Source organism: Sycon ciliatum, chromosome 8, assembly GCF_964019385.1.
Source record: "Sycon ciliatum chromosome 8, ocSycCili1.1, whole genome shotgun sequence".
NCBI lineage: Eukaryota > Metazoa > Porifera > Calcarea > Leucosolenida > Sycettidae > Sycon > Sycon ciliatum.
Genome location: NC_088650.1, coordinates 34,095,722 through 34,122,895, shown reverse-complemented (window position 1 = coordinate 34,122,895; position 27,174 = coordinate 34,095,722). Strand labels below are relative to the sequence as shown.

Below are 27,174 nucleotides of genomic sequence, written 5' to 3'. Positions count from 1 at the left end.
CACACAGGAAAGGTGTGAACTTCACTAATTTGTACTTGCTGGCGGCTGCTCTAAATGTATCCGTACTCTACCTGTGAAGCCATCTACATGTTAGCTGTTTGTTTTAGTTATTACATACCATGTGAAGGAGACCAGTGACGAAACTTACGAGAAAACGTTCCGGAATACAATTTGTTTCAAGGAAAGAAGAAGGACCAAGAAACTACAAGTTACGCTATAATGTCCACTAACACCACCAGTTACTGGACAATCAGCTCATGCGATAAGATAATCATTGAACGACACTGAACGACACAGACATGACCACAGTCATGGCGTCTGGACAAACTTACTTCTGGACAGCGGCACTTCGGCACTTCGGCACTCTCTCAGTCTAGATGAGTCCTGGCAGCCGTGATCCTCGAGTCGAAGTAAAATTACTGACGTCCATTGCATGTGAGTCGATGTGACTGCATCCATCCGTGACATCAATTTCACTGTACATTGACGTCAACATGTCGCGAACGACGTTTTCTCGGCGCTGACCGCAGGATTGGCTGGGCAATAACCGGTCGGTATGTCAAGAGTAGTGACTGTGTGGATCATGGAGTAGGCTGGCCTGGGTTTAGTCTAGACTGTCTGTAGTCATGGTAGTTGTAGCTAGCTAGCTAGCTCCGTTAGCTAAAAACTGACTCACTGAATCATTATCTGCAGTCCATACATACGTCACCTGATCGGCCGATAGTTCTTGCAAGCTTGGTCTGGATCATTTCTGTACCCACGTGCATGCAGTCGATACACAATGATGCCAATGAACACGGAATAAATTTTAGAACATTCTTCTTCCACGTTACCACAACCGGGTTGATCTAGATCTGCAAGGGATGGTAAAGATTAGCAGTGTAGTAGTATTCCTGGTAGACTGAGTTTACGCGCAGCGAGAGTGAAGGCAATGGAGCGCACCCACCTGCTACTTGTATTCACGGTAGTAGCAGCCTATTGGAATGCAGACATCACCCTCGCAAGGTGAGACACAAATGCGTTCGTTGTGACCACCATGTCCAAAACCGGGATATCCCACAGAACTTCTATTCAGTGTGATGGCGAGCAGCGCTGAGCCGTGACTAATGCGACTGATGCGGACTAATGCGGACTGATGCGACTAATGCGACCGATGCGACTAATGTGACTAATGCGGTTGCCGCTGTTCTAGCAATGCTATCTCCTTTCCCTCTCTGACAGCATCTTTCTTTTTTTTCCCTTTCAGCTTGCCGTGGTTGGCTATCACCTGACCTCTCATGTTTATTGGCAGTCTTCGGACGGGCCAGGAGATGTTGAATAAATAAATAAATAAATAAATAAATAAATGCCCTACTCCATCCACACACCTACTCTCCTCTCGAATGCCCCACTCCATCCACACACCTACTCTCCTCTCGAATGCCCCACTCCATCCACACACCTACTCTCCTCTCCAATGCCCCATTCCATCCACACACCTACTCTCCTCTCGAATGTCCCACTCCATCCACACACCTACTCTTCTCTCGAATGCCCCACTCCATCCACACACCTACTCTCCTCTCGAATGCCCCACTCTCCCCACACACCTACTTTCCTCTCGAATGCCCCACTACATCCACACACCTACTCTCCTCTCGAATATCCCACTCCATCCACACACCTACTCTTCTCTCAAATGCCCCACTCCATCCACACACCTACTCACCTCTCGAATATCCCACTCCATCCACACACCTACTCTCCTCTGGAACTCCCCACACCTACTCTTCTCTCCAATTCCCCACTCCATCCACACACCTACTCTTCTCTCGAATTCCCCACTCCGTCCACACACCTACTCTCCTCTAGAATGCCACACTCCATCCACACACCTACTCTCCTCTCGAATTCCCCACTCCATCCACACACCTACTCTCCTCTCCAATTCCCCACTCCATCCACACACCTACTCTCCTCTCGAATTCCCCACTCCATCCACACACCTACTCTCCTCTCGAATTCCCCACTCCATCCACACACCTACTCTTCTCTCCAATTCCCCACTCCATCCACACACCTACGCTTCTCTCGAATTCCCCACTCCGTCCACACACCTACTCTCCTCTAGAATGCCACACTCCATCCACACACCTACTCTCCTCTCGAATTCCCCACTCCATCCACACACCTACTCTCCTCTCGAATTCCCCACTCCATCCACACACCTACTCTCCTCTCGAATGCCCCACTCCATCCACACACCTACTCTTCTCTCGAATTCCCCACTCCATCCACACACCTACTCTTCTCTCGAATTCCCCACTCCGTCCACACACCTACTATCCTCTAGAATGCCACACTCCATCCACACACCTACTCTCCTCTCGAATTCCCCACTCCATCCACACACCTACTCTCCTCTCGAATTCCTCACTCCATCCACACACCTACTCTCCTCTCGAATGCCCCACTCCATCCACACACCTACTCTCCTCTCGAATGCCCCACTCCATCCACACACCTACTCTCCTCTCGACCTCTACAACACTTACTAGTGGCTAGTGGTGTAGTCCACCTACATAGTGGAATAAAGACAAACATGCCTTCCTTCACTACCTACACAGTGGAATAAAGACAAACATGCCTTCCTTCACCATCTACACAGTGGAATAAAGACAAACATGCCTGCCTTCACCACCTCGTCTTTTTTGTATTATACACATAACAACCTGTCATTCTGACGTCATCATCTCACAATCTAGTCGCAACTGTCAGTACTGTAGTCTGACTCGACTTGTCGGTCACCCCGAATCACCCCGAACCACCCCGAATCACCCCGAACCACCCCGAATCACCCCGAATCACCCCGAATCACCCCGAATCACCCCGAATCACCCCGAACCGTTGCACCTGCCCTGGTGACCGTTACACTTCACACCCCCCCCCCCCCTCACCCACACACACACACCCCCCCTCACCCACACACACACACCCCCCCCCCTCACCCACACCCCCCCCCCCCCCCTCACCCACACACCCCCCCCCCCCCCTCACCCACACACACATCTCCCCCCCCCCTCCACATACTCTCACTCTTTTCTCTCAATCTTTCATCAGGCAACACATGATGTATGAAGACATGCCAGAATAGTGCATGCATGTACATCAAGTACATCATGTACATCGAGTACATCGAGTACATCATGTACATCGAGTACATCATGTACATCGAGTACATCATGTACATCATGAGATAAAAGATGAACTTTAGTTCTACAGTCTACAGTCCAGGTTTTCGACTGTGAGTTCAAGTCTTGTACACTGTATGTGTAGGTGTAGGTGTATGTGTATGTGTAGGTGTAGGTGTAGGTGTAGGTGTATGTGTAGGTGTATGTGTAGGTGTATGTGTAGGTGTATGTGTAGGTGTATGTGTAGGTGTATGTGTAGGTGTATGTGTAGGTGTATGTGTATGTGTAGGTGTAGGTGTAGGTGTATGTGTATGTGTAGGTGTAGGTGTAGGTGTAGGTGTAGGTGTAGGTGTATGTGTAGGTGTATGTGTAGGTGTATGTGTAGGTGTATGTGTAGGTGTATGTGTAGGTGTATGTGTAGGTGTAGGTGTAGGTGTATGTGTAGGTGTATGTGTAGGTGTATGTGTAGGTGTATGTGTAGGTGTATGTGTAGGTGTATGTGTAGGTGTATGTGTAGGTGTAGGTGTAGGTGTATGTGTAGGTGTATGTACAGCAATCAATGAGCAGCATAACTATGGCCATAACTATAGGCATACTCTGCTGGGACAGCATGTCAGCCGTGTTGTGTGTGTGTGTGTGTGTGTGTGTGTGTGTGTGTGTGTGTGTGTGTATGTGTGTGTGTGTGTGTGTGTGTGTGTGTGTGTGTGTGTGTGTACGATAATGATACTGTATTATCTCCAGTATACAGGGGCGTCAAACACGGTACGGTCACTACGGTATTGATCGTACCACTTTTTGCCGCAAATACCCTGTGAATCAATAAAATGCTCTGATTTGGGCTCTAAATTCCCAAAATCTTCGCACCAGCCACCTCTCCCCCACGAGTAAAGTGTACTTCAGATGGCTGACCGTACCACACTAAAATATCTTCCGACACCCCTGTTATAAGCTCCGAGCTTATATTTTTCGAACCAGTCTGGACTCTGGGCTTATAATTATTAGAGATTTGGCTTCTACTAGAGACTGGGCTTATGCCGTTATGGTTTTTTATCCATCTGGTGCATGTATGTTGGTTATTATAATTTATGCCAGTAGAACAAAGTTTCCCAGCAGATACCGTGGATGGCAGTCTTGTACTGTCCTAGTATACTGAGTCTGTACACGGGTCTGATCACAGACTTGCACTACAATGTGTGTATGTGATGCTTTGTTATGTGTATTTACATGATCCGTATACAGTGAAACTTGTGACTAACGACCACCCCTTGGGGCCAGAGAAAGCGGTCTTTAGTGGCAAGTGGTCCTTAGTTAGAGGTTTGCACCGCACAACCGTATATGAATGTCAGACCGTCCGTGTCTTGAGATGTGGTCTTTAGTGCCAGGCTGGTCGCTAGTCACGATGGTCTTTAGTTGCAGGTTTTACTGCAGTTCTCCATTACAAGACCGGCGCTTATATTGGAGACTGGGTCTGGATATCTTCGAAGCCCTGTGGGAGTGCGCTTATAATAGAGACTGGGCTTCAACAAGAGACTGAGCTTATAATAGAGACTGGGCTTCAACAAGAGACTGAGCTTGTAATAGAGATGATACGGTAAATATATGTGTTAGTGTAAGTGTGGGGGCGTATGCGCGTGCGTGTATGTACACCTATGTACATGTAGGCATGCGTGGAGTCCTCTAGTCAAGCTCTCTAGTCAAGCTCTCTAGTCAAGCTCTGTCCGCCTTCACGTATTGTGCTATAACGAAAGCATGCATGAGTGTGCAAACACCACCTTTCCCAGCTTCTCCCTCACCTCTCTCTCTCTCTCTCTCTCTCTCTTCTCTCTCTCTTTCTTCTCTCTCTCTCTCCTCTCTCTCTCTCTCTCTCTCTCTCTCTCTCGCTCTCTCTCTCTCTCTCTCTCTCTCTCTCTCTCTCTCTCTCTCTCTCTCTCTCTCTCTCTCTCTCTCTCTCTCTCTCTCTCTCTCTCTCTCTCTCTGTCTCTCTCTCTCTCTCTGTCTCTGTCTCTCTCTCTCTCTCTCTCTCTCTCTCTCTCTCTCTCTCTCTCTCTCTCTCTCTCTCTCTCTCTCTCTCTCTCTCTCTCTCTCTCTCTCTCTCTCCTCTCTCTCTCTCTCTCTCCTCTCTCCTCTCTCTCTCTCTCTCTCTCTCTCTCTCTCTCTCTCTGTGTGTGTGTGTGTCCTGGTTGTGTTATTCCTGACCCAGTCCGCAAGTCAGTACAAAGAATGGACACATCACCATAGCAACAGATGCAAACAAGAACATCAACATAAAGCCTGGACCAGGAGGAAAAGTGTACTTGAGTGATGTCGTCATGGCTACGGCATCACCGGGAACAGGTAGCAGTGGCAGTAGCAGTGGTGGAAGTGGACTAGTGTCGTCTGGTCAATGTCTTACCGATGTGCTTCCAAAGTGTCCATACTGGGTGAGCTTTAACACCACCATGGTACCTGCGAGAGGTTACACCCGTCTGGAGTTCATTACGTTCGGTAAGCGTTGCACCTTTAGATACAGTAAAATTTGTAACTCAATTTGTTTCAATAGTAACTTATTTCTCTCAGAAGTTGCATAACAGTCAAGCAGATCATCCGAGAAGGACGGGTTGGTATGCTGACTGAATTTGCTACCTTGAGACGACTACAAGAAGGGCGAACAGACCTCATCTTAAGCTTCAATTTAGGAAAATTTAGGTCGAGTCTTGGTTTGAAATTTTGACGTCTGGCTCCCGGCACCGGCGATCACCGGCGCGAACGGTTCACAAACCACTTTTGGTCAAAATTGTACGGGATCGGTGCCGGGACAGATCACAAGAGTTGAGCACAGCTCAACTTTGCCGGCGGTCCCTTGCGTGTCTTTACCGTATGATTTTGCTACGACTGCACTGGTTCACATAATCACGATGTGCCAGGAGTGGTTGCAAGACGTCCACCGCGGGGACTCTCGGTGCGTACCGGCGATATGTGAACCAACCCTAACACTCATACTATCCCCCCCTGCTCAGCCCCCCCCCCCCTACTCAGCCCTCCCCCCTACTCAGCCCTCCCCCCCCCCCTACTCAGCTCCCCCCCCCCCTACTCAGTCCCCCCCACCATGTGTCCGCTGTTAAGACCTTCCAATCGGGACCGGCTTTATTTCTAGGATACGTTTTGCCCTGTTTTTGTGCACAGGTTTTGGTGACCTATATAACACGCAAAGTCCCCCATCGTATGCCTGCCAGATTTCATCTAGTCGGCAAACTCTCATATCAGAATACACCAGGATTACTATGGCCTACGGACCATACTACGTTATTGTTTGGTAAGCTGCTGCTGCTGCCAAGTATTTGCCATGTCTTTTCATCAACACAAACTAACTTAGAAGTTCATCTATTCATCAGCGTTTTTGAAATAGACCTGTCATGAATCACTGGGTTTGTGTACTCGAACCCTGTCATGAATCACTGGGTTTGTGTACTCAAGCTTGTACTGTCTTGTTGACCAGACTATTAAAACACTTGATGTTTGACTGTGTACACTGAGTTTGCATAGTTTGTTAGTTTTACGTTATGCATTTGCAACTTAATCCCACTCTGCTGGCCTATTTGAGTGGGCAGTATCCTCAGCCGCCAACGGTTGCTCATGGTTGAGGAGAGAGTTTCTCCTGCAGAATCTGTGATCCCTTCATATGCACGGAAAAAGGAAGAAATAATGTAGATCAGGAATATTAAAGTACAGTAGTTATGAATCAGGCCACGTGTAGTATGCTCAGTCTGCCAATTGTACATGTCCTTTCCAAATACAGCACAGTGCCGGAATGGACATTCGCCGACTCCAAAACTTTCAGCGAGCCAGTCACAATATCTCTATGGTTTCTTGGACAAGTCGAGATTCCATTTGTTGGACTTCCACAGTGGCAGACGGTATGTGGTCATTGGAAATATTTCTTATCAGGTGAAATGTGTTGGTTTTGTAAAGGTATCAGCAATCACTTGTGATGTGCTGTTGAAATGATATAGACATGGGAAAGTATATAATTATGGATTGAAAAAGTGTCTGAGGTCCTTTCTGCAAATGGTACTCAATACTCTAACAAGTGCAGAGCGTACTTCACAAGGCAGGACAACAGAGACCAAAAATCGTTCTCGTAACTCAGAGTTTCGTGTTCATAAACACTCATCAGACGACTTATGAACACGAAACTCCGAGTAACGAGAAAGATTTTTGGTCTCTGTTGTTCTGCCTTTGTGTAATTATGGACTGAGCCAAACTTGGATAGCAGGATAGAATATCACATTTGAAAATCCGGGCAGGGGAGAGGGTGGGGGTGGGGGGTCTGTTGCTATCTTCTACTTCCTCCGCGTCATTGAAATTGTTGCATCCCGGAGCGATGTTTTCAAATTAATTTTTATCCGCTTAAAGCAAACTAAACAGCTCGAAATCCAGGCAGAGCATAGTACAGGGCATAAATTACATGTTACAAGTGTGAAACGACAGTTCCATAACTATTCTTCAGCATCTGAAGCGGGAGAGTCGCTGCAACTTTCACCAACATTTCCACCGAGCAAGCTTTCTTCCAGTTCGTCCACGTACTTTTCCGCGTCCTCAACGATGCTCAGCGGGACTGTGTGCGTCGCCTTCGGAGGACGATCTTCGGTTTGCCGTTCTGCTGCCTGTGTGATGGCTGTGTGATGGCTGTAGTTGTTGCCTCCGTCGTCGCTCAAAATCCCTTTGAACGAAGCGTAAAAACATCGCCAAACACCAGTCATGCGCTCTGCAGGGTACTGTTCCCAGCACGTGATCACTGCGTCTGATAAATTGAAAACATTGTCCTTGGCCGCGAGTTCCGTGTGACTTTGCAGGCTGGAGAAAAATGCCAAGTCATTGGCATTCAGATCGGGCGACTGGGCTGGCTGCGTTATCACACGGATATCAAAGCACTTCTTGGCACCATGTGTAGCCCAGTGCTTTTGGTTGGCTTTTGCAGTGTGAGGTCTCGCACCATCATGTTGATACCAGAGTGTCGTGCCTGCTTCCTTCTCACCTGAGTTCCTTTTGAACCAGCACATTTTCTCTCGCATGCTGTCGAACACACCGTCTTTCCTGAGCATCACCTTGCGATATTCTTCAGCTGTGACAGTCACAAGTTCAAGAACATTAGTCTCTCCAGCCACCGTCCCAGTCCTTGCGTTTCTTCGTTTCGCCTTTCGAGTGATGGTGAAAGGCCAAATGCCAATTTTACCATTAAACTCATGGTCAGGACGCGGCTTCGCCGTGACTGCCAGGAACATGATCTTGGGCATTCTGGCCTTGTGGTAGATCTTCAGATCTGCGGGCATTGTTACGACTCGCTCAACCTCGCCGTTGGTCTCTGTGAAGCGAGGGAAAACACGTGCCACGGTACCGTCACGCATTATATAGAACCACTTCTCATCACAGCGGCACGTGTTCTCATTGTTGCCAAACATTCCTGTGTCCTTGTCGTACTCGTCAATTACACAGCGGATCCTGTTGCATCGATGTTGAGCTGTCAGCTTCGGCTTCACATATCTGCGGCGGCGAGTCGCTCCCAGCGCTTTGCACCACCTACGCACTGATGTGGTGGTGCACTCATGGCCAGCTGCATTGAGTTTGCCGCTGAGTTTCTTTGTTGACAACTTGCCCCAGTACTTGTCGTTGAAATTTCGCTACGTCGACTGTGAGCTTGAGTTTGTGGCCTCCCACTTCACTGCGCTTGCGGCTGAGGTCGACATTTTTGTCAGAGTTTGAGGCCGACTCAGTCTGTTCACGATAGCTCTTGACAAGACGCTGAACAAGACGCGGGTTCATATTCAGCTCCCGAAACTTCTTTCTGAAGTGATCCATGCCTCCAGGTGGCAGGCGATCACGGCCACCTAGCATTTTGAAGTACGCCGTAGCGACTTTCCAGCGAGATGGGGTGAGCAAGTCCCCACCTTCTTTCCTCGTCAAGCGCTTTACAGATTTTGTGGGTGTTTGCAGGCCTGCCGCCTTCGCAGCAACACGCGCCACACGTGGCGGTTTTCTAGGAGTTTGTTGATGCTTTGTTCTTGCCATCGTCACCTTCAGCAGTTTGAAATTCAGGAGAGACACCAGGATTCTTATGCCCAAGCTTGAAGTCATGACAGATGCCCAGGCGAACGATGTGGATCGGCATGAACCGCAGAATAAGATTCGGCGTTCTGGGACGGAATCGTGCGGAAATGGATGCATTTGTTTGTTGTGAACGGAAGCTCCGACACTGCCACGGCTCGTATAACTAGTAGACATTGCGTAGGAAGAGTCGGACCAACTACGGAACATGGGAAAAGGCGATTCCGACAACCCGACAAAGCGAAGTAAGTCACGAAAAGTTTTGATTCGGGAGGCGACAATTTTCATGACGCGGAGGAAGTATTAATTTTTACTTTACCAAATAAACTGGCAATTATTCCTTCTCAACGAACCAAGGTCAAACTCTAACAAAACGATGAAGAGGTTTGAAAACAAATTGCATGAATAATCAACACAAGTTCTGCATAGATAAAGGGGGTTTGTCAACTGACAACCGCTCTATTCAGTTGCTATTCACTCACTTTCTGAGGGAAGATCTGCATAGATGGGATAAGGAGACCATAGCAGTATTGCTGGAGATTCCCTGATAAGTGTTAGTGATCCTGTTCTGTGTAACGGTCTGCATGCCCAGTGCGAGGTGTGTGTACCTTGCCCGGACTTCCTCACTGTCACCCTCACACTCTGTATTTCCTCTTGTTCTTGTGTTTGTCTTTGTGTGCCGCTCTGGTCATCCGTCGCCATGTCTTTTGTCTACTGTCCTGTGTTGGTGTCTCTAATCCTTCACACATCCCAGGCAACTATGTACAGTAAGTATGTACATGCACTGTGGCACTTGGATTTTTTAACAAGTACTTTCTCACGCACAGGTTTCCTGAGAGAATTGCATTTTTGTAGTCCCCCATGGACTAATAGCTCCACAGACAACATGCCTCACAAGCAGCAGCTTCGCCACACAGCTCGGGGGGGGGGGCACAGCCCTGAGGGGCACAGGACCGGGTAGTTCCCTTGCCCCTGCACCCTACTGGGTAGTTCCCTTGCCCCAGCCCCTACCGGCAGTTCCCTTGCCCCTACCGGTAGTTCCCTTGCCCCTGCCCTACGGAGTACTTCCCTTGTCCCTGCCCTACGGGGTAGTTCTCTTGCCCCTGCCCCTACTGGTAGTTTCCTTGCCCCTGCCCTACGGGGTACTTCCCTTGCCCCTGCCCTACGGGGCACTTTCCTTGCCCCTGCCCCTACCGGTAGTTCCCTTGTCCCTGCCCTACGGGGTACTTCCCTTGCCCCTGCCCTATGGGGTAGTTCCCTTGCCCTGCCCCTACCGGCAGTTCCCTTGTCCCTGCCGAGTTGTGTAAGTACGGATCATGCAAGTGACCGTGGCACTGGTTCTTTGACAGGATTATGAGTTCCCATCCTGGCACACACACCTTGTCTCATGCCACCCGGGATTTGTTGCTGCTTCCTCTCAAAAGTGTCATGACCCTATGACGGCAATATTCAGGCAGCCGAAGACAGTGATCATGTACATGCTGTGTGTTGTTCAATGATATACACGTGTTACCCCATAGGTCAGGTACATGCTGTGTGTTGTTCAATGATATGCACGTGTTACTCCATAGGTCAGGTACATGCTGTGTGTTGTTCAATGATATGCACGTGTTACCCCATAGGTCAGGTACATGCTATGTGTTGTTCAATGATATACACGTGTTACCCATCGGTCAGGTACATGCTGTGTGTTGTTCAATGATATACACGTGTTACCCATCGGTCAGGTACATGCTGTGTGTTGTTCAATGATATGCACGTGTTACCCATCGGTCAGGTACATGCTGTGTGTTGTTCAATGATATACACGTGTTACCCATCGGTCAGGTACATGCTGTGTGTTGTTCAATGATATACACGTGTTACCCCATAGGTCAGGTACATGCTGTGTGTTGTTCAATGATATGCACGTGTTACCCCATAGGTCAGGTACATGCTGTGTGGTGTTCAATGATATGCACGTGTTACCCATCGGTCAGGTACATGCTGTGTGTTGTTCAATGATATACACGTGTTACCCATAGGTCAGGTATATGCTGTGTGTTGTTCAATGATATACACGTGTTACCATGGTTACCCATAGGTCAGGTACGTACTGGCGTTGGCGAGTCTACAAAGTACTTCGAAATAGTAATGTGATATTTGCTCGTAAACATTGCTTTTTTTGTGCAATTCTACAGCTGGTGTAACGGGTGCTTCTATGCAAGTTGGAAGTGTGGAACTCTCCGGTGAGTCTGGGCTTTTGTTGGTGGGATTCGGAGCAGGGCCTAGGTGACATGTGTCTACAGTGACATCAATTGTTGATAATGCAGACATACAGACCCAGGGCATGGGGCTGCAGTTATATTGATTTCTGTTGATGCGGAACCTGGGCCTAGAACTAGTCTGCAATTGTACCCAACATAGCCACTATAGAGCTAGTCTGCAATTGTACCCAACATAGCCACTATGGAGCTAGTCTGCAATTGTACCCAACATAGCCACTATAGAGCTAGTCTGCAATTGTACCCAACATAGCCACTATAGAGCTAGTCTGCAATTGTACCCAACATAGCCACTATAGGGCTAGTCTGCAATTGTACCCAACATAGCCACTATAGAGCTAGTCTGCAATTGTACCCAACATAGCCACTATAGAGCTAGTCTGCAATTGTACCCAACATAGCCACTATAGAGCTAGTCTGCAATTGTACTCAACATAGAAATATAGACACTAGCCTATATAGGGGTCAGTAAGTGAAGTGGTCTGCCGGCAAAATGTAGTGAAGGTCATTGACTTAAACTCTGGCTCTCTAACCCTTGCTCCCATTTTCGGAATATTTAGGAAGGTGCACGTTGAACCTCAGGGAGTGAGTGTGATTCTTCTCTTCCCAAATCATGGGTCGAAACAAATATGATTTTTCGGTTTTTCGCTGACACCTCGTAACTCTGCTATGCTGGCTACTGTGGTGAATCGAGATTTTATAATAATGATTTGATAATAAAGATTTGATAATAATGTGTTTTCTTAACAAGACACTCATGTGCAACTAGGTTGTTGATAGACATGGCAGCAAAAATATGAGAATCAATGTTTTCGCAAAGCAATGGTTAAAACAAATGAAGCCAATGTAATACCATGATGGACTGATAAAATAAAATATATATATGTGATGTCAAATTCAGAAACAATCAATGTTTTCCTTTTCTTCCTTTTTTAGCTCTTGTGTAATCAGTGCTGCTAGTGAAGCATATATCAGATCCACTCTGATTAGCGACTCACACTAGTAGCAAGTATTACCTTCACTGGGGGCAGGGGTAACTGCAGTTGAATCCAGGAACGGATGCCCTGATGCCGTCAATCCTTTTTCTGCACCTTGTCCTCACCCACTTACTGAGGTGTGGTGAGCCCATGTTATTATTATTTTTATTATTATTATTATTATGTCTCTTTCCCTCAAACTAATGAAGATTATTATTATTATTATTATTATGATTTCAATTTCAAATTTGGACTTCACGGAGGATTTCAAAGTTTTTAGGAATTTTAGAGCAGTACGTGGCATGTGGCCTCTAATTTCCTAAAAAATTATTATTATGAAGAAAGGAGAAGGACACAATGTTACGAGCTATGACAAACTGTCCACCAACGTAACCAGATCTTGTACAGTCAGCGAGTGTGACAAAATGGCACAAAACTGACAAGGAGTACTGAGACATTGGGCGACCTGACACCTAGCTCCAACACTTCTCCAAGGCGCAAACCAACAACCTTCCAACTTGGAAGGCTCAGTCATAACTCGTAACATTTTTTCCTTCTCCTTTCTTCATAATAATAATTAGCATTCCGCGCACGCAGACGGCATGCAGGCAGGCATACATCATTAGCATTCCGCGCACACAGACGGCATGCAGACAGGCATACACCACACGAATAAGGCTAGGTTGTGTTGGGTAAGTACTGGTGACGAGGAACTGGTTGGTCTTTGCCGCAAGGTAGGCACGAGCCCGTGAGGCTGCGAGTGCCGCAGAAAGGCAGAAGCCCGGAGGCTGTGATTGCCGCAGGAAGGCAGAAGCCCGGAGGCTGTGATTGCCGCAATGGAAAGGCAGGACCATAAGGCCATAATGCCGCAATAGAAAGGCAGACCAGTTATGAGTGACTCGCCACCAGGTTTATTGTACTTGAAGTAGGAATGATGCAATGTAGTATTAATGGTTAGTGGTGGGATGGTGGGTCAGCAAAAGACAAAGGCAGCAGGATGCAAGTCGGGCATGAGCCAAAGCAGAGAAGACTCAAAACTGAGAATGGCAAGGAGATGTGCCACGTTGCGGACTCGGACCCGATCAAAACTGAATTAATTATTGTGATGGCGTACGCATAAATTAATGTGATGCACAGCAGGCGGTCTTGCCGGTCGCGGCAAGGCGCGCTAAACAAGTGCCGCGGCCAGAACCGTAGAGGGCGCTGTAGCGCAGCAGATACCTAGTTGCGAGATGTGCGCCTACGCTAAACTGAATTCATTACATGAATACATCATAATTATCACTACCTTAGTATTGACTCACATAGACTTTTGCCATACCTGAGCAGTCAAATATTCCAGCATATTTCACTCCTTAGGGCTATATTGACTGCTTATATTTGACTGCTTAGGGGTTGCGCAGTTGAACGGTGCCTAGTGCAGCATTGTCACTGCATGAGTAGGTGGTGGTGCAACGGTTGTGCCATCATAAAACCGGGATTCATGAGGTTATCGTTCTGGAATTTGAAATACGGACTGTTTGTCGTGATAAATCTAATATTGACTTCGTACTTGGTCAGTATAGGAAATAAAAACCTCGTAAAAGACCTCGGCTTCGCCTCGGTCTTTTACTCGGCTTTTATTTCCTATATTGACCTCGTACTCAGTCAATATTAGATACTTATTCCCGTAGCTATGCAGAAGACGTTACTTCAGTAACGTCTGGCGCTAGCCAGGGTCCACACAGCTTTAATTTGGTGTTTATTTGTTTGTTTGTTTGTGTCACGCCTGGCGCTATCCCGTATCTGTCCCGTACTGTACCGTACCAGCAAAGACAGCTGGCCACAATATTTTTGTTTGTTTGTGCCATCGACATGCCTGGCGCTATCCCGTACCTGTCCCGTACCATCAATAGTACGGTACCATCAAGATAATGTGTATAATATGCGAAGTGTATCGGGGGAATGCATTCAGTGCAGTAACATTTTGTGTGGATTTGTGTGCGAGGCCGAGATCCCACTAGCAGGCTGGCTGGGCCGCCTGTCGACCAGCCCGGGAATCGCATGTAGGCCGATAGCATATATGCAGTCATGAAGATGTATAGCAGGGAGTCATATTATGTAAACGACTCCCTGCTGTATGGGGAGATTTTCTGGAAAGAAATACGAAGTAGGGAGACGAGTAAATGCAATCAGAATGGATGTTAGTTGCCGTCAGTATAATAATAATGAGAAGAAGAAGAACGCCCGTGATCGGCAGAGTCAGCGCCGGTCCCAGGAAACGTCAGGACAGACATCCCGTCGACTCCAGAGCGCCCGTGATCGGCAGAGTCAGCGCCGGTCCCATAGCTATGCAGAAGACGTTACTTCAGTATCTCATTGAAACATTTTTGCAATACAATGATGTAGCTAATCAAAGGAAAAAGCATTTCCATCAGTTCTAACAACATGCACGATGAGCTAGGCAACAAAGCATAGCGCAGGGCCCTGAGCTTCCAAGCTCTCTCGTTATTATTATTTATTATACGCATTCCCTCGTTGAAGTGTAGGAGCAGTATGCTGCGTCCACACCTTTGCTCATGCAGAATCAGAATGGCTTGGGTGAGAGGAGAGGGGAGAGAATGCAACAAGGCAACCAACATCTATGATAGTATGAAATAGGTCACAATAACACGAAGAGAACCAACCTACATATGCATGATTGCGCAAGAATGGAGACGACAAATGGCTATAATCATTGTGCCACAAAACCGGTACACAGGAGATCTGTCGACAATGTAACGAAACATAAAACTCAGTTACTCAATACAGGTTCCACTAAATTACAAGAGAACAACGCTACAACGTTAGAATTGCCGCTAAATTATCGCAAGTGTAGAGAACGAGTCCAATACGAATGAAAACCATGAACAGACTGTCCCGAAGTTATTGTGGGCACAAATTGTACTACATGTACTTGCTGACGCTGACGGAACACGAATTTGAGTTGAATGCGCACGAAGTCTTGTACATGTACATCATTATGCGCCGGTGTTGTGGAGTAAGCAGGTACGTCAGTAACCAATCCAGCTTCAGCTCCTCGCTCGCTTCAGCAGAATGTTGCCCGCGTTTGCTTTGCCTCCACACCCATAAGTGGGATCATTTCCAAGTCCGCCCAGGGCTTGGGGATTTGAGGGGGTGTCGGTCGTTGGGCGGCTCAATAGCCAATGGAGTCATCTTTCCAAGGTTCCTTTTGAGTCTCTCCCCTCTTCGGGGGAGACTCGCGTGGCCAGTCATGACAATCATCAAGTACAGTATAGTACATTACAGTACATTGTGTGTGTGTGTCTGTGTGTGTTTGTGTGTGTCTGTGTGTGTTTGTGTGTGTGTGTTTGTGTGTGTGTGTGTGTGCGTGTGGTGGGTACACTTATGCCGGATAGTGTTGGGTCTGTTGCCAACGGGCTCGGCTACTTGAAGGTGTAATGTTGTACCTACCACCTTTGTTGGCTTCAGGGTTCATATACTTTCTATTTGAAGTATACATACCTGTTAACCATGGACTGCTTCTGGCTAGATTAACTCTTGTGTAATCAATGGTGCTAGTGAAGCTTATTATCAGATCCACTCTGATTTAGCCGCCCACACTAGTAGCAAGTATTACCTTCACTGGGGGCAGGGGTGACTGCAGTTGGATCCCTGGACGGATACCCTGATGCTGTCAATCCTTTTTCTGCACCTTGTCCTCACCCACTTACTGAGGTGTGGTGAGCCCATAAGTGGGATCATTTTCAAGTCCACCCAGAGTTTTGGGGATTTCAGGGGGTGTCGGCCGTTGGGCGGTTCAATAGCCAATTGAGTCATCTTTCCAAGATTCCTTTTGAGTCTCTCTCCCCTCTCCCGGGGAGACCCACGTGACCAGTTTTGGCAGTGTGCAACAAGTACAAGTACAAGTGTGCGTGTGTGTGTATGTATGTGTATGTGTGTGTGTGTGTGTCTGCATATGTGTGTGTGTGTGTATGTGTGTGTGTGTGTGTGTGTGTGTGTGTGTGTGTGTGTGTGTGTGTGCGTGTGCGTGAATGTGTCTGTGTGTGTGTATGTGTGTTCTGCATAGCGGCTGGACTGGATACAAGTCTCAGCTATGTGTGTCGGTTTAGCGATGCCCTCATCACCACACAGTATGCCGACACGTCTCCATTGAGTGCATCTTCCAGTTCAAAAGTCCTTTGTCCCATCCCAGTCTGGACGGCCAGTACAAAGAGATCTGTATCCACTAATGTAGACCTGTACATAGTCACCACCACGTACACCAAAGTGCCGTTCCAAGCCAAGCCAAAGCCCACCTTCATCATCAACAGCTGTTCGGACGGTGTGAAAGATGGAGATGAGACAGACGTTGACTGTGGTGGTTCGTGCACGACCAAGTGTATTGCTGGAAAGGTGTGCCAACAGGACAATGACTGTGAACAGTATCATCTGTGTACAGCTGGCAAATGCGTATCAAGTAAGTTGTTATCTATGGTTTGACAAGTTTCCATTTTTTCCCTAGGTGAACACAATGAATTATCCTCCCCCCCCCCCCCCCCCGGTGCCCCACCAGTTTTTTCAGTGGTTCCTATTTCACCCTTAGTTATCGAGCAGGCAAGAGTCTTAGGATAGTTTTTAAAAAGACGAAGATTGAGGAGCGAGAAGTACCTAGTTTTCGTCTTGCCTGGGAGCGTTTAGTTCCAGTTGAAATTTGGATACTTTGCATCAAAACTAGAAAGAAAACCTGGTACCCGTAATGATTAATTTTATACACGTCAAATTACTCAATCTGCAGACAGAACTGTTTCGTCCTTTGTGGACTCATCATCGCAGCACAGAGAAAGAGAGGCCAAACCTGATAGCAATGAAAGATAAATTTCCAAAGCCAGATTTAAACCAGGCCCGAACATACCTTGCCAGAGTGCTCAAACTAAATTCCAAGCAGTGGAGGTGAGTAGAAGCCATTGTTTGTGACTCCAGATGGGCCAGAAAAGTGCCCGTATTGGGGACGTCCGGATCAAAGCAGTTTTACTGCGAAACGGCAGATAAATTTAGCGAAAAATATAATAAAAAAGAAATATAATACACAAGAGCAGAGAAACAAAGATAAGTGAAACAATTCCGGTAACACCGAGTTTCTCAGAAAATAACGTACGTTGTTAGGGCAATCAAAGTCAACTGAAAACCACTTGGTTATATTTCAAGTACTTCAAAGTATTAGTAGTAGAGGAGGTTGTGCATTTATCGAACAGGAGCAGGCCTAAATTCAAGGTCTACCTTGGCATTTTTCGTTCCGTCGAGGGCACGATAAACTTTTTTATTCTCGTGGACCACTGAAAGGTAGTGGACACAGCGTTCAACAAACCTCTCTCCACTCCTCAATACCTAGCCGATTTCTGGAAATAAGTTACCAGGATGAACAGCAGATACAAAGAAAAATCGGTTTGTGCACAAAGATGTAAATCACTTACAATGACAGATCCATCACTTCACCTGGGCAGAAACATCAGTGAAGGTCCAAAACGTGGGTGTCAATTTGGGCCCGGGTGCTATTGCGGGCCCGGGCGTTATTTCGGAGAAGTGAAATCAGACCTATGTTCACATCATGCCATGCTCCCGCATGTACATGTACGTATGCCGGTAAGGTTAGGACAGTGTACTATACACCACATTCTAAGTTGCCTGTACATTGCAGTACTGTACATACAGTCAACTTCGCCAATAACGACATTCGGCGGGGCATCAGAAAAGTGTCCTTATTCGCGAAGTGTCCTTATAACCGAAGTCCCATTTGAATGTATGTGAACCCATATTTTGTGTAGTATGATATGCATATCAAAATCAAGCTCTTGTCTTGCTCTATGTCAATGTGTACTTTATTTTCAATTGCAGTTGCAAGGAACTAAAAATTCAATATGCAAGGGAAATGAATTGAAAAATATGCCTTTTTGAGCCATCTACAGGGCCAGGGACATGTACATGTATGATGATTACTGTACAATCATGTACAACTACATGAACATTGTATACATAATATAGGTGTGCTGGTAAATCCAACAATTTTGAAGCCAACATTATAAAAGGAAAAAAAGCCCCCCCCCCCTTGGCTGCATTTTCTTGCATGTGTGCCTTTTATCACCATAGGTTCTGGTACTTCTGCATGACAGGTACATGTACTTGACTGACAGGTACTTGAAATAGCTGTCAAAAGCCCAGAAAGTCGTTATTCAAGCAGTGAATATGACCACGGGGCACTAAAAGCATGTCGCTATAGGCGAATTGTCGTTATTCAGATAGTCGTTATATCCGAAGTTAAATGTATACAGTTAGATGGGACTTTGCTCTGGGCATGGAAATTCGGTCGTTATTCGCGAATTGTCGTTATATCCGCAGTCGTTATTAGCGAAGTTGACTGTACATGTGGAGCTGTGCATGCACTGCACTGTGTACTGTACACCATACTACAGTACATACACGTGGAGCTGTGCATGCACTGTACTGTGTACTGTACACTACATTGCAGTACTGTACATACACATGGAGCTGTGCATGTGCAGTGCATGCACAGCTCCATGTGCATGTACAGTGCATGCACTGCACTGTGTACTGGGTCTGTGCATGCACTGCACTGTGTACTGGGTCTGTGCATGCACTGCACTGTGTACTGGGTCTGTGCATGCACTGCACTGTGTACTGGGTCTGTGCATGCACTGCACTGTGTACTGGGTCTGTGCATGCACTGCACTGTGTACTGGGTCTGTGCATGCACTGCACTGTGTACTGGGTCTGTGCATGCACTGCACTGTGTACTGGGTCTGTGCATGCACTGCACTGTGTACTGGGTCTGTGCATGCACTGCACTGTGTACTGGGTCTGTGCATGCACTGCACTGTGTACTGGGTCTGTGCATGCACTGCACTGTGTACTGGGTCTGTGCTTTCACCCATTGGCCACGGTTAACACCGGGGTGGGCTAGCAAACGGGACAAGAGGGTTGACACCCGGCACCTGTGTGTGTACACGGCTAGTGGGCATTATCCTGGTTGGGCGATAAAAACGGGCTTTTACGGTATTACTGTGTGCATGGCCTTGTCCGTGACTGATGCCAATTGAACTCGGATATACATGTACAGTCAGTATCGCCTATAGCGTTGGTGTTTGATTTTGAGCATTTTATCACTATAAGCGATATATTACTATGACCGATACTGCATGCAATGTATGCGAGTGGGGTATCAAACGACTCAGCGCGCCGTGCACATACGCACTGCATACATGTACATGTACATGTACATGTAGCTGGCTGTAGCTCCTGACACACAAAATCAGGATTTCCTCATGATGGAGGCATATTTTGGCAACTTGTACAAGCAAAACTCACCAAACAACACTCACTGGACAAGTTCTTCAAGAAGAAGTGACACCCTGTTCTCCTCTGAAATTGCTTGATTTTACATCAATCACTATAACCGATGCAAAAATAGTGTAATAAAGGTCTTTTGAAATATGAATTTGATCACTATAGGCGATATATTACTATAGACGATTATTACTATACGCGATAACTGTGTATACTTAGTTATGGCAAATGAAAATGAATTTGAGAAATTGATCACTATATCCGGTATATTACTATAGCCGCCAACCTTATAGGCGATACGTACTGTACATGTACCTAATATAGCCGATTAGCTCTTTCAGCTAAAAGCGGGATTTAGAATAGTCATTGATGGTATTTAGAATAGTCATTGATGGTATTTAGAATAGTCATTGATGGTATTTAGAATAGTCATTGATGGTATTTAGAATAGTCATTGATGGTATTTAGAATAGTCATTGATGGTATTTAGAATAGTCATTGATGGTATTTAGAATAGTCATTGATGGTATTTAGAATAGTCATTGATGGTATTTCAAATTTGGTCTACATTAGGATTGTATTACACTTTTCATGTTCGGCGACGCTAAAGCACTACCGTATTTTCATGTTCGGCGACGCTAAAGCACTACCGTATTTTCATGTTCGGCGACGCTAAAGCACTACCGTATTTTCCGCAGTATAGTGCGCACTTTAGATGTGCTATTTTAAGCCCTAAATCGCAGGTGCGCACTATGCTCCGAATATGAAATGCATGTACTTCAATGAAGATTGAAGTGCGCATCCCCAATGAAGATTGGGGGTGCGCGTTATACAAAGGTGCGCACTATACTCCGAAAAATACGGTAGATTAGAATGACAAAGCACCGGAGTAGAGGGCAGTTGTGCTTTCCCTCGAATTTGTTGAAAAACTTACTTCTGTATTCTGTGTGTGTATGTGTGTGTGTGTGTATGTGTGTGTGTGTGTGTGTGTGTGTACGTATGTGTATGTGTGTGTGTGTGTGTGTGTGTGTGTGTGTGTGTGTGTGTGTGTGTGTGTGTGTGTGTGTGTGTGTGTGCTGTTTGCATGTTTGTGTTTCTGTGCGTTTTTTGTTTGTTTTGCTGTCTCTAATATTCACCAGAGTGCTCATTCCCACAATGGCTATATAAGGGTGTCTGTCTGATGTCATCATTGACCACAACGAACGCCGACAAAGTACCCGCAGGTTGTAACGACTATCATCCATTGGGTTCGTGGACAAAGTCAGATTACATTTCCATCTGCGTCCATTACTTGGGCAATACCCAGCTCTGCGGCAACGTGTACTCCGATTACGACGGTGGCCGTTGTTCCAACTTCAGGGCCACTCTTGGTTTTTCTAATCAGGGAGGCGATACAAATGTATGGGTGTCATCAACTACGTTCTCTTGGGATCCAGCGGCGAGGCCGACCCCGAGCTGTAAGCTTGTAGGTGATCCACCAGGTACGATTGTTTACGCTTGTAGTTAAGCTAGTGATAAAAAAAACACCCTCATGCGTCTACGGGATCATGATATTTTTTATTTGAGTGATTACACGTTTTCACCACGAGCAATGTGATATTGTTACTCCTTACTTTGAATATCCACTGAAGCGATGTCATCAGTCGATGATCTGGACCGGTCATATTGCCAATTACTTAGCAGACAGCGTTCCGGACTGGTGCAACCGTTCTGCTTCTTCGTCGCTTACTCCAGAAAGCCATAGCTGCTATGGTTTCTGCTAGCTATGGTTAGAATTTCGATTCCCCTTTATTGCGGTAGCTCCCCGGCTACCGGCTGCGTCTGTTCGAGATTAACTCTCAGATAGCCTGCTGTGTGTTGCAATTGGTCATCTTGGCAAATGAGACACATGCCACATTCAGATGTGATTACTGTATATCTGTATCGTGCGGAATGATTGTTTCTGACCTGCACCCAACGCTGGTAAAGCCATGTGATGTCGTTTGGAGTCCGGACGGAGTGTCGTACTTCGTACATGTATTTTTTTTGCTGCAATAGTTGCATACTGCATGGCTGGAGGGCTCTTGGCACCATGCATACATGTACATGGTACACAATACGGTACAGGCATCATGCATGCTTGTTGCATACTTGTATACACGATACAGGCATCATGCATGCTTGTTGCATACTTGTATACACGATACAGGCATCATGCATGCTTGTTGCATACTTGTATACATGATACAGGCATCATGCATGCTTGTTGCATACTTGTATACACGATACAGGCATCATGCATGCTTGTTGCATACTTGTATACACGATACAGGCATCATGCATGCTTGTTGCATACTTGTATACACGATACAGGCATCATGCATGCTTGTTGCATACTTGTATACATGATACAGGCATCATGCATGCTTGTTGCATACTTGTATACACGATACAGGCATCATGCATGCTTGTTACAGTCATGGTATGCACTATACACGGTACATGCATCGTGCATGCTTGTTGCATAGTATGTACACGGTACATGCATCGTGCATGCTTGTTGCATAGTATGTACACGGTGCAAGCATCATGCATGCTTGTTGCATGGTATACAATCATGCACACATGTACAATGTACACTATATAAGCATAGCACATGCCCGACTGGTTGAGAGACTCACCTCCTCTCCCCTGCCTCACTTGTGAGGTCTGCATTCGCCACTAAGGTGTAAAGGCATAGTGGTGGGCATGATGGCCTGTGGAAGCAAAGGCTATACCTTGTGTGTTTCTGAACATTCAAGTGATGCTAACGCGGATCCCGCGAATATTATTATTATACATGCTTGTTCCACGGGTTGTACATGTACTGTAACATGTGAATATACTTGTTTTACTTCGATACCGCTGCCATACTGGGAAAGGGATAACGAGTTACGTACGGGAAGGGCATCAGTTTTGTTCTTGAGCAGTTCTTTCTGATTGTACCAGGCCATACTCAGAGGTATCATGCCCAAGTGCCCTACCAACTAGGGAACGGTGGGGGAGAGAGGGGGGGGGGGGGGGGTGAGCAGCACATACCCAAGTGCCCTACCAACGAGGGATCGAGGGGAGGCGCACATACCCGAGTGCCCTATCAACGAGGGATCGGGGGGGGGGGGGAGCGGCACAGACCCGAGTGCCCTACCAACGAGGGAATGCGGAGGGGATGGGGGGGGGGGGTGGGGATTGAGCGGCATGCAACCCGAGTGCCCTACCAACGAGGGAATGCGGAGGGGATGGGGTGGGGGGGGGGGGAGTGAGCGGCACATAGCTGAGTGTCCTTAGTACTAGGGCCTATCAACTAGGAAACAGGGGCAGTGTTCACTTTTTAAATCTCTCTTTGTCGTATTTTACTAAGTTTTCTAGTCGAGTAAAGCTACTAGTACTGTCACTGCACGGTGATTCATTCATTCAACTGTACCTTTTACGGCATAACCCCACGTGACTGTACCTTTTACGGCACACCCCTAACTGTACCTTTTACGGCATACCCCTAACTGTACCTTTTACGGCATACCCCGACGTGAAACACGGATGCTGCAAAGGCTGCTGCACTGCCCTCTTTTTTTTCTCTTGATGTATGCTATGGATTCATGGTCATGCAATCCCCCCCCCCCATACACACACACACACACACACTCCACACACACACACACACACACACACACACACACACACACACACACACACACACACACACATACACACACACACACACACACACACACACACATACACACACACACCTTGGACCTTGGACGCCCATCGCATAGCGATGATGGCTCAGACGCGGCAGTGGGGGGCGTGCCTCTTCAGGTCCCCAATGCGGCCAAAGGGACGGCCACATGCGCATTGGAACTCTTTCGGTCCGGGTGGAGGAGGCTGCTGACGATACAACCGCCTCCAGGTTGGGCGATCCTGGGCTTGACGGAACCATTCTCCCTCTCCGATCTGGGCCGCAGCTAGATCAGTGACAACAACGTCACGCCATCGCTTCTTCGGACCGTGGCGGGGGCGAGTGGCATATAACTCGCCAAATACCATCTGCTGCGGAGTGCGGTGTTCCTCCATACGGGCAATGTGCCCCAGCCAGCAGCACACACACACACACACACACACACACACACACACACACACACCATGTACCATGTACAATGTATACGCCCGTCGCAAGAGAAGCACGCAAATCTACAAATGCACTGGATGTGCACCCACGGATTTTCTCTTATAACAACGATAGAGAACAAGATCTGAATGGGACAGATCAAGACTTGCGCCAGATAACTGTCTAATCCACACAACTGGCGAAGCCATGTGAATTGACCACCAATGCACACCTGGTCTACACCACACGGAGTACGTCGGCACAAACCGGCCAAGACAGTCACCTATGCACACCTGACACTTGCTGGGGTAACCAGCTTTGATCGAAGCAGACACTAGATGCACTGGTACCTTGAAGTGAAATTGGAGTTACTTTACCAACCAGCCTCGGCTACTGAGTACTGTACTGGGAACCCAGAGCCAACAGACATACCAATACCCTAAGCCATGAAAGCTATTATAGTAACGACACACTGGATTGTGGAGCCGAAACTAGTCCAACTTCCTTTTATGCTTCGGCAAGAAGGTAGCCTTCCAACAGGTTGGCAACACACACACACACACACACACACACACACACACACACACACACACACACACACACACACACACACACACACACTCCACACACACACACACACACACACACACACACACACTCCACACAAACACACACACACACACAAACACACACACACACACACACACAAACACACAAACACACACACACACACACAAACACACACACACAAACACACACACACATTGTACATGTACGTGTGCAATCATGTAAACTCGAATGAGCACTAAGCAGAGGTTACGCGCATGCCCATACACCATGCATACATGTATGCGTACATGTACTTCAGAACAAATGAGTATAATATTAATACTTAGTGATCTGTGCAATCACCATTGCCCGCATTGTTCACCGGATTGTTCACCTCATGCCCGGCAATGTACATGTACATGTTACTCAGATGGAGAGACAACGACTAAAATTAAAAAAAGAGAGGACCAAACGTTTACAAGTTATCATTTTGACGCAACAGTATCCATCGTAAGTGTTGGACAAAACGGATAACTTGTAAACTTATGGTCCTCTCTTTTTTTAATTTCATGCCAATGACATAATTATATTTACACACACTTGAGAGGAATCAAAAAGCGTTTTTGCTGTAGCTCTGAGCTTCACGGTTTCAACCGATCATCAATGCTGTCTGATGATCAATTAAACCCGTGAAACTCAGAGTTAAAGCAAAAACGCTTTTGATTCCTCTCAAGTGTGTGTACTACAGTACTACTACATGTACATGTATTACAGTATTACAGTGTTACAGTATTACAGTGTTACAGTGTTACAGTATTACAGTATTACAGTGTTACAGTGTTACAGTGTTACAGTATTACAGTGTTACAGTATTACAGTGTTACAGTGTTACAGTGTTACAGTATTACAGTGTTACAGTATTACAGTGTTACAGTATTACAGTATTACAGTATTACAGTGTTACAGTATTACAGTATTACAGTGTTACAGTATTACAGTGTTACAGTGTTACAGTATTACAGTGTTACAGTGTTACAGTATTACAGTGTTACAGTATTACAGTGTTACAGTGTTACAGTGTTACAGTATTACAGTGTTACAGTGTTACAGTGTTACAGTGTTACAGTATTACAGTATTACAGTGTTACAGTATTACAGTATTACAGTGTTACAGTATTACAGTATTACAGTGTTACAGTATTACAGTATTACAGTGTTACAGTATTACAGTATTACAGTATTACAGTGTTACAGTGTTACAGTGTTACAGTATTACAGTGTTACAGTGTTACAGTGTTACAGTATTACAGTGTTACAGTGTTACAGTGTTACAGTGTTACAGTATTACAGTATTACAGTGTTACAGTGTTACAGTGTTACAGTATTACAGTGTTACAGTGTTACAGTATTACAGTATTACAGTATTACAGTATTACAGTATTACAGTGTTACAGTGTTACAGTGTTACAGTGTTACAGTATTACAGTATTACAGTGTTACAGTGTTACGGTGTTACAGTGTTACAGTATTACAGTATTACAGTGTTACAGTGTTACAGTGTTACGGCGTTTTTTCTGGTTTTCAGGGTAGGCACGCGTTTCTGTAGCTGTAGTTTTTCGGTGGATTTTCCGGCTCCAGCGCGGCTCCGGCATAGGCCGGCAAACCAGCTGATACAGAGAGCCACTTGCTGCCGGTGCAATGGCAGCGGCACCTGCGTCCGGTGTGAATGCCACAAGGGGGTCGAGGATGCAGGAATTGTCTCCCATCCAAGAAAAATCGATGCCGAAACAACAGCTCACCCGGCCCGACATCCCAACCGTCTCAACCGTCATCTCAACAACCACCGCCCACAGCGTCAGTGACCCGTACCGTACCAGTTTTCGAACCAGCTACTCGACCGACAGCAGAGGATAGTAACCCACCGTCGCCTGCTCTCCAACCGTCGACAGCCAGCCTCTCAGGTACTAGTAGATCTACTTTAGCGGGGCACAGCACCCCCGTACAAGACCCTGTTAACTCCAGTGCTGACTCGGCTGAGCTCCTTCACGTACAGGATCAGGTGACCCACGGCACAGTCACGGACAGCCAAGTAGCTCTCCTAGCGACACTGGCGGACGATGAGCCCAGGGAAGAACCCCGCTTTCCTTTGCCACCTTACCAGAACGCAGAGTGTGATCTACGTATAGGGAATTTTGATCTCGATTCATCCCGCCAGGTGATCAACGCAGCGTATGCTGAAGCAGTTCACTTCCGCCCGAATCTGTTTAGTGTCCCATCGGGCGCAACTGGTGAGAAGTATGTTAACATCATAGCTCGTCTATACCAGTGCTTTGGTGATGCAGCGGCAGGCGAGGGCGTGTCCATCAAGGTAGCGATGGTGGCTACACAGGTACTGCTTCAACAGCCATATCGTATGGTAGACAGCCGAGAGCATGCTGATTGCCTCCAACGCAGACTGTCGAGCTGGGATAGTGGAGATATCGATGAGCTGATGACTGAAGCTCGTACAATCCAACAACAGATACGAGAGGCTACAAACAAATTCAGCAGGGAAGAGCGTGCAAAAGACGACAGTGAAGCAAGGAGGTTTGCCGCCTTGGTCATGGATGGAAAGATAGGCTCTGCCACACGTATGCTTGACGGCGACAGTAAGGGCGACCTGCATCGCC

At 46.8% G+C, this 27,174-nt stretch overlaps 1 protein-coding gene across 1 annotated transcript; it reads left to right on the top strand.

The window, feature by feature from the left end:
- The first annotated feature begins 799 nt into the window (after positions 1 to 799).
- Positions 800 to 21,790, top strand: LOC135822844 (uncharacterized). Its single transcript, XM_065335679.1, has 8 exons — positions 800 to 1,005; positions 5,371 to 5,654; positions 6,333 to 6,462; positions 6,946 to 7,063; positions 10,006 to 10,018; positions 11,432 to 11,479; positions 16,562 to 16,951; positions 20,973 to 21,790. Exons 1-8 carry the CDS (start codon positions 932 to 934, stop codon positions 21,338 to 21,340), a joined length of 1,425 nt encoding a protein of 474 aa, XP_065191751.1. The 5' UTR covers positions 800 to 931; the 3' UTR covers positions 21,341 to 21,790.
- The last annotated feature ends 5,384 nt before the right edge of the window (positions 21,791 to 27,174 follow it).